The sequence below is a fragment of the Lycium ferocissimum genome, chromosome 8 (assembly GCF_029784015.1).
Source record: "Lycium ferocissimum isolate CSIRO_LF1 chromosome 8, AGI_CSIRO_Lferr_CH_V1, whole genome shotgun sequence".
Classification (NCBI taxonomy): Eukaryota; Viridiplantae; Streptophyta; class Magnoliopsida; order Solanales; family Solanaceae; genus Lycium; species Lycium ferocissimum.
Genome location: NC_081349.1, coordinates 62,844,641 through 62,852,048, shown reverse-complemented (window position 1 = coordinate 62,852,048; position 7,408 = coordinate 62,844,641). Strand labels below are relative to the sequence as shown.

General features: G+C 39.3%; 1 protein-coding gene across 1 annotated transcript; it reads right to left on the bottom strand.

The window, feature by feature from the left end:
- Nucleotides 1–2,055: 2,055 nt before the first annotated feature.
- Nucleotides 2,056–3,585, bottom strand: LOC132066530 (uncharacterized). Its single transcript, XM_059459833.1, has 4 exons — nt 3,451–3,585; nt 3,118–3,312; nt 2,716–2,841; nt 2,056–2,457 (listed from the first exon to the last, which is right to left on the bottom strand). Exons 1-4 carry the CDS (start codon nt 3,583–3,585, stop codon nt 2,056–2,058), a joined length of 858 nt encoding a protein of 285 aa, XP_059315816.1.
- Between the last annotated feature and the right edge of the window lie 3,823 nt (nt 3,586–7,408).

The window sequence follows — 7,408 nt, the reverse complement described above, 5'->3', positions numbered from 1 at the left end:
GATGCCACATCCTTACTCCTCAGCCTATGAACCTATCGATCCAAGATGGCAAAAAGGACTTCCTCGTATGATAGTTGTTCGATAATCTGAACATCATCAACAGGTACAACTCTAAAAAGATCTCTGATACACTTAAGAAGCATAGAGACATGGAAAACCGAATGTACGAACTCCAAGGCTAAAGGGAGATCTAACTCATAGGTCACCTGGCCCACTCTTCGTATGATCCTGTAAGGTCCAATGTACCTAGGGCTATGCTTGCCCTTCTTATCGAATCTCATAACACCTTTCATTGGCGATACCTTCAGGAATCTCCAGTCGTCTATTTGAAACTCCAAATCTCATCGTTGATTATCTGTATAAGACTTCTGGCGACTCTAGGCTGCCAATAGCCTTTCCTAAATAAGCTTAACCTTATCAACTACTGCTGGATTAGATCTTGTCCTATCAACTTAGATTCCTCAACTTCAAACCATCTGATTGGCAATCTATATTTCCGTCCATATAAGGCTTCATACGGAGCCATGTGAAAACTAGAATGGTAACTACTATAAGATGCAAACTCAATAAGTGGTAAATGATCATCCCAACTACCTCCGAAGTCTATCACACATTCTAGTAACATATCTTCCAGTGTCTGAATCGTACGTTCAGCTTGTCCGTCTGTCTGGGGGTGGAATGTTGTGCTAAGATTCACCTGGGTCCCCAATCCTTTCTGGAAAGATCTCCAAAAGTTAGCTGTAAATTGCGCACCTCTGTCTGAAATAATAGATACTGGAACGCCATGAAGTCGCACTATCTCTTTAATATATAGCTTCACATAGTCTTTGGCGGAATAAGTAGTTTTGACAAGTAGAAAATATGCTGACTTCATAAGCCTATCTACAATCACCCATACAAATCAAACTTATGCTTAGAATAGGGAAAGCCTATAATGAAGTCCATATTGGTCGCCTCCCATTTCCAAGTCGAAATCTCCATACTCTGTAGCAACCCACTGGGCTTCTAGTGCTCAACCTTAACCTGCTGATAATTAGGACACTGAGCTACAAACTCAGCTATATCTTTCTTCATCCCATCCCACCAATAAATCTCCTTAATATCATAGTACATTTTCGTCGTCCGTGGATGAATAGAGTAACGAGAATGATGAGCTTCTCCCATAATCCGTCGGTGTAACCCTGCAACATCTGGAACACACAATCTGCCTTGATATCTGAGAACTCCGTCTTCAAAAATTTAAAATGGTGACTTCTTCTCTGAGGGGCTGTGTCTTTATAATGAACTAGCATGGGATCCTCGTGTTGGCGCTGACCTCGGCTATTAATGATGAGGTTGCTGAATCCTGAATAGTAACTCCTGCATTACCTGAGTCTAATAATCGGACTCCTAGGCTAGCTAACTGATGAAGCTCGCAGCTAATCCCCATTTCTCGGGCCACAAATAAGATAGGCTACCCATGGATCTACGGCTAAGGGCATCAGCCACTACATTTGCCTTCCATGGATGATACAAAATATCAACATCATAATATTTCAACAGCTCCAACCATCTCCTCTGACGCAAATTTAATTCCTTCTGCTTGAAGATATAATGAAGGCTCTAATGGTCCGTATAGATATCAGCATGGACATCATATAAGTAGTGCCTCTACATCTTTAATGCATGAATCACCGCGGCTAATTCTAGATCATGTGTTGGATAGTTCTTCTCGTGTTTCTGCAATTGCATTGAAGCATAAGCTATAACTTTACCGTGCTGCATCAACACATAACCTAATCCAACACATGAAGCATCACAATAAATAACATAGCCCTCATATCCTTCTGGAAGTGTCAGGCCTCGTGACGTCAATCTGTTCTTCAATTCTTAAAAACAGTGCTCACAAGCATCAGTCCACTGGAACTTAGCTGATTTCTGAGTCAGCTTTGTCAGTGGTGCAAAAATATATGAAAACCCCTCTACAAATATCCTGTAATAACTTGCTAGACCCAAAAGACTATGAACCTCCGTGGGTGTTGTGTGTCTCGACCAAGTATTCACGACTTCAACCTTCTACGTATCAACTCTGATAACCTCTTTTGATATAATATGCCCCAAGAAAGGCACAAAGTTCAACCAGAACTCATACTTAAAGAACCTTGCATGTAACTTCCGATCCTGAAGAACTCTAAGTACTGCACGCAAATGATCTGCATGCTCAACCTTTGATCTAGAGTAGACTAGAATATCGTCAATGAATACAATCACAAACTGATCCAAGAAAGGTCTAAATACATGATTCATCAAATCCATAAATACTGCTGGGGCATTAGTCAAGCCGAATGACATCACACGAAACTCGAAGTGATCGTATCTGGTTCTGAAAGCTGTCTTAGGAATGTCCTTCTCTTTGGCCCTAACTTGATGGTACCCTGACCTTAGATCTATCTTTGAAAAACATCTGGCACCTTTCAACTGGTCAAATAAGTCATCAATCATCATAAGTGGGTACTTATTCTTTATCGTCACCTCATTCAGCTACATGTAGTCAATACACATCCGTAACGAGCCATCTTTTTTCCTTACAAACAACACAGGGGCTCCCCATGGCGATGTGTTAGGCCTGATAAAGCCTTTCTCAAGCAAGTCCTTCAACTGTTCCTTCAATTTCCTCAACTCAGCAGTCACAATTCTATAAGTAAGAATAGATATCGGCTAAGTATTTGGTAATACGTCAATAGCAAAGTTAATCTCCCGCTTTGGTGGAAGACCTGAAAGCTCGTCCGGGAACACATCTTGAAACTCATTAACCACTGAAATAGTTTGAAGAGTCAGTGGCTTTGCTTCTACATCCCGAACCTGGACCATATGATATATACAACCTTTGGCAATTATCTTCCTTGCCTTGATATAGGAAATAAACTTACCTCTTGGTGATGTTGTATTACCCTTCCACTCTAGGACTGGCTCTCTCAAAAATTAAAATCAAACCATCTTCGTTCTACAATCAACATTAGCATAACAAGAGGCCAACCAATCCATACCCACAATAACATCGAAGTCTACCATATCTAATTCAATCAAATTTTCCAAAGTACGATGATCACAAACTATAACCACACAATCTCTATATACCCGCCTAGCTATCACTGGAGCACCAACGGATGTAGACACCTCAAAAAGTTTAATCGACTCGGGTCTCACCCCAAACCGACCAACAATAAAAGGTGTAACATACGACAACGTAGAACTTGGATCTATCAATGCATATATATCATGGGAAGATACTGATAATACACCTGTAACAGCATCAGGCGAAGACTCAAGATCCTGTTTACCCACCAATGCATAATGCGGTTCTGAGAACCGGTCAAACTAGACGATCCACCTCTGCCTCTACCATGACCCGCTAGTGTCTGAGAACCTTGCCCAGCAGGGCGTACAGATGACGAAGAACCAGTTGCAGACCCAGTCGGCTGAAATACGCCTCCACCACCTCTCAATGGCCAATCTCACATAATGTGGCTTGGCCGACCACATGTATAACAAATATCTGAACCCAAGCTGCACTGCCCAGTATGTAACTTCCCACACTAAATACATCGCGGTAGCGATGGCCTCATCTGACTAGAACCATCCCTAAACTTGGAACTAGAAGTCCTGGAACTCTGGCTGGCTCATAATAAGTGGGTCTATCAAACCTAGATCCTGGGAAATGTGAGGGCGCATTAGCCGCTGAATAGGCTGAACGTCTAGAGAACTGCTGCCTCTGACTACCTCTGAACTCACTAACTGTAACATCCCGTAAATCCGTATAGAGTGTAAAAGCATTGTATGAGTCCTTTGGAACTTTATATATTGGGTTACGTGCATGACTTTAGGCTAAAGACCCAAGAGGAGATGGTAAAAATGAAAATTCACTGCAGTTTCGCAAAAAGGAGGTTTGACGGTCGTCCTTTGTACCGTCGATCTGTTCGACGCTCCGTCCTTTGCACCGTAGAAAGTAAGGAAGAGAAAGTTGTTCACTGGAAAGTTCATGACTTTGACAGAGCAGATCAACGCTCCGTCATTTGTACCGTAGAATTGACCTAGCACAAAGACCATTCGACGAAGCAGATCAACGCTCCGTCGATCTGTTCGACGCTCCGTCGTTTGTACCGTAGAATGTGCCTGATGGGCCAAAATTATATAAGTTGCAAAATTTTAGTTTTCTTCCATTCTTTTCACTCTCAAAAACCCTAAGGACGAATATATCTCTCTAGGGCTCCAATACTAAGGTAAGAACATCTTAATCGTTGATTATCAATCCTAACATCAAACCCATGATTCTTAACATTATTCTTGCGACTAAAATCTAGGTTTTGCAACATAGTTCTTCCTAAAGTGATTCAGGCTAGGGTTTGGGTGTTCTTCACTAGAAAAGTGAATTGTTAAACTTTGTTTAACATATTAAGGTAGGTCTCTTTTCATAAACTCTTTTTGATTACAAAGGTGAATTTTACACATCCTATTGAAACCAAATGTGTGAGTTGATTGTGGTTGGTGGGCGTGAGGGACAAGCCCACATTATACCTTGTTTGTAGTATATTTTATACATGTATTTATGATTGCTTCCCTCTATAAGAGATGATTAATGATGAGACTAAAAGGTTAGTAAATGATTCTAGAAATTCCCTTAATGGATGATTGAACTTGATACTTGAAAGACTAATTGGCTCATGTAAATACACTCTAACAAATTTTGGAACTTGAATGCTAAATGATGATGTGACTACCCGATATAAGTGATGATTTAGCTTCTATGCTATGAATTTGATTGTTGTATTGTCCTAGCTACTCGGGAGGAAGGGTAGTCACAATGGATCCAAGTATGATAATACCTAGCCATTCGGGAGGAAGAGTGGCCACTTCGAGGTTCGCTACCTGGGGTGTGATTATGCCTACCTATTCAGGAGGAAAGATAGCCACCGTTGAATTTTTTTTTTCCGGTTTGATGCGCTGCTATGATTAGGGAACATCAAAGGTCACCCCTTCATTATGATTGATTTTTGGGCCTGAATTGGCATGTGTGATATTCTTATTCTCTCATGAAATTGTTGTTGATAATCATGATTCGAAAGGCATATTGAAAGGTAACTTGATTTGGTCATACTTGTTGTGAGTTCACTTTGAGCACAAAGTACTCGGGCATACTATTGTTATTTTTTATGATATGAACGAGAGAAGAGCAAGTTCTTGATACTTTAGGCGGTTGGAAATATTGAGAAAGGCTAAGGGTAAAAAGGAAAATTATGTTCGAAATAATTTTAAAAGTTGTTAGGGCATCATGGAGGAATAATGTGGAAAGGCTAAGGGTAAAATGGTAATTTGTAAAGTGGCACACAAAATGGTTCAACAAAATTTTAAAAAGGGCCAAAGCTTGCATGAGAAGACAAAGGGGTCATCTTTATTAATTTTCAAGAAAATTCTAGAGAAGGGCATATGGATCATGTGACAAAAAAAAAAAAAAAAAAAAAAAAGAGAAAGAAAAAGAAAGAAAAATCTAGAGAGGGGGCATGTGCCCCTCACATGCTTGGAGAGCTATATATATATATATGAGAGAGTTCATCTTTTAATTCAAGACTTTGGAGAAAGAAAGAAAACAAAAGATGAAGGAGAAAACCTAAGGGGACCATTCGGCCATCCCATGGAAAAACCAAGCCATGGAAATTTTGTTCCAAAAATTTGTTTCTTCATGTATTTCCACTAATTTGGAGGCCCTCTTCAACATGGTATAATTTTTGGAAGAAAAGAATCACTCTTTGTTGCAAAATCATCACTTTAGCTAAGTTGGGAAGTTGTGAAGAAAGGTAAGATTTCATCCTCTTCCATGGGTTATAAAGGTTTTGTTTATGTTATGGTATGTGGAAGTGAGTAGAAATTATGAAAGTATGGGAATTTGCATGGTGGAAGTGTTGGTGTGCATGTAGCCGTGCATGCCTATGTGTGTGTAGGAAGTATGCCTTAATTATGATATTTAGTGCTTGGTTGTTATTATTGTGGATGCTATGTTGCTAATGGAAGTTGAATGATTTTGGAGAGGTTGTAGCCGTGTGATGTGTAGTTTGTGCATGGCCGTGTATATATGTTGTGTTTTGAAGGTATGGTGAGCAAATTCTATCTAGTATTTTGGTTATTGTTGTAATGAGAATTGAATACAATGTTCTTGCATGTATGGAAGATGATGTTGTTAGTCTATAAAGTATTGGATTGCTAATGTTCTTATTGGAGTTGGAAGATCTTGAAGGAAGTAGTATGTTGATTAAATTGTTAGAATGTACTTTGGGTTGATTATTGAAATTGTTAGTATGATTATTGGCATTATGGTGGATGGTTTGGCCGGGTTGAATTCCCGGGAGTGTTGTTGATTGAAATTGGCCAAGTTGAACTTGGCGGGATGGTGTATTTACAGGGGAAGTGTTGCAGAAATTTCGGTAGCCAAGTGTCATTTTAAGAATCCAATTCTAAATGCACTAATTAATGTTTGGTAAATGTGACCAAATGTAGATTTTGGAGAAGTTGGAACTTGAATTTGGAGGAGCGTAAGAAGCGGAAAAAGGTATGTAAGGCGACCTCTTCTTTCTTTGGCATGTCTTAGATGTAATAGGCGTGAATACGTGTCTCGGGGACCACTCTAATTCTAGAAATCCGAGCTTGAATTTGACTACTATTCATTCAGTAGAATTGAATTAAATGCTTATGAATAGTTGGAAGAATTGTCTAAACACCTAGAACTTGCATGAATAGGATCCGTTTACCCTAAAACTCTCATAAGTCATGACATGAAACGTATTATACGTAAATTGTGTACGCCGCCTCATTTGACTCGAGGTGGGCCCACTATTCCCTAATTTCCTCCTATGGCTCCATTTGGCTTATTTCCGTATTACAGTTAAAGGAAATTTTTGGACATCATTCCGACTACTAAATAATAGTTGTTTTAACTAATCCCTCGATTCCAAGGCATGATTTTCTTCATAAAAGTTCCTAAATGTTTTCCAAAGTATTTATTCTTCTCCAAATCCAAGTTTTACAATTCTTTTTGAAAGTTTCTATATCTAGAACGACGACTACGATTTTACAATGACAAGAATGATGCTAAATATGAGAAAATGTCTATGACACGGTATGACATGACATGATATGATATGATATGACATGACATGATATGATATGACATGACACGATATGACATGATATGATATGATATGAAATGATATGACATGATATGATATGATACGAAATGACATGTTCTACGTTCTCTTAATGTTATTCTCCGTTGATAGTCTCGCCTTATGATTATTGTTCCTTCAAGGTGAGACAAAGCGACCATGATTATTCCATAATGCGATCGGAGGTTTCCGACCTTCCGTCACTCCGATGGATA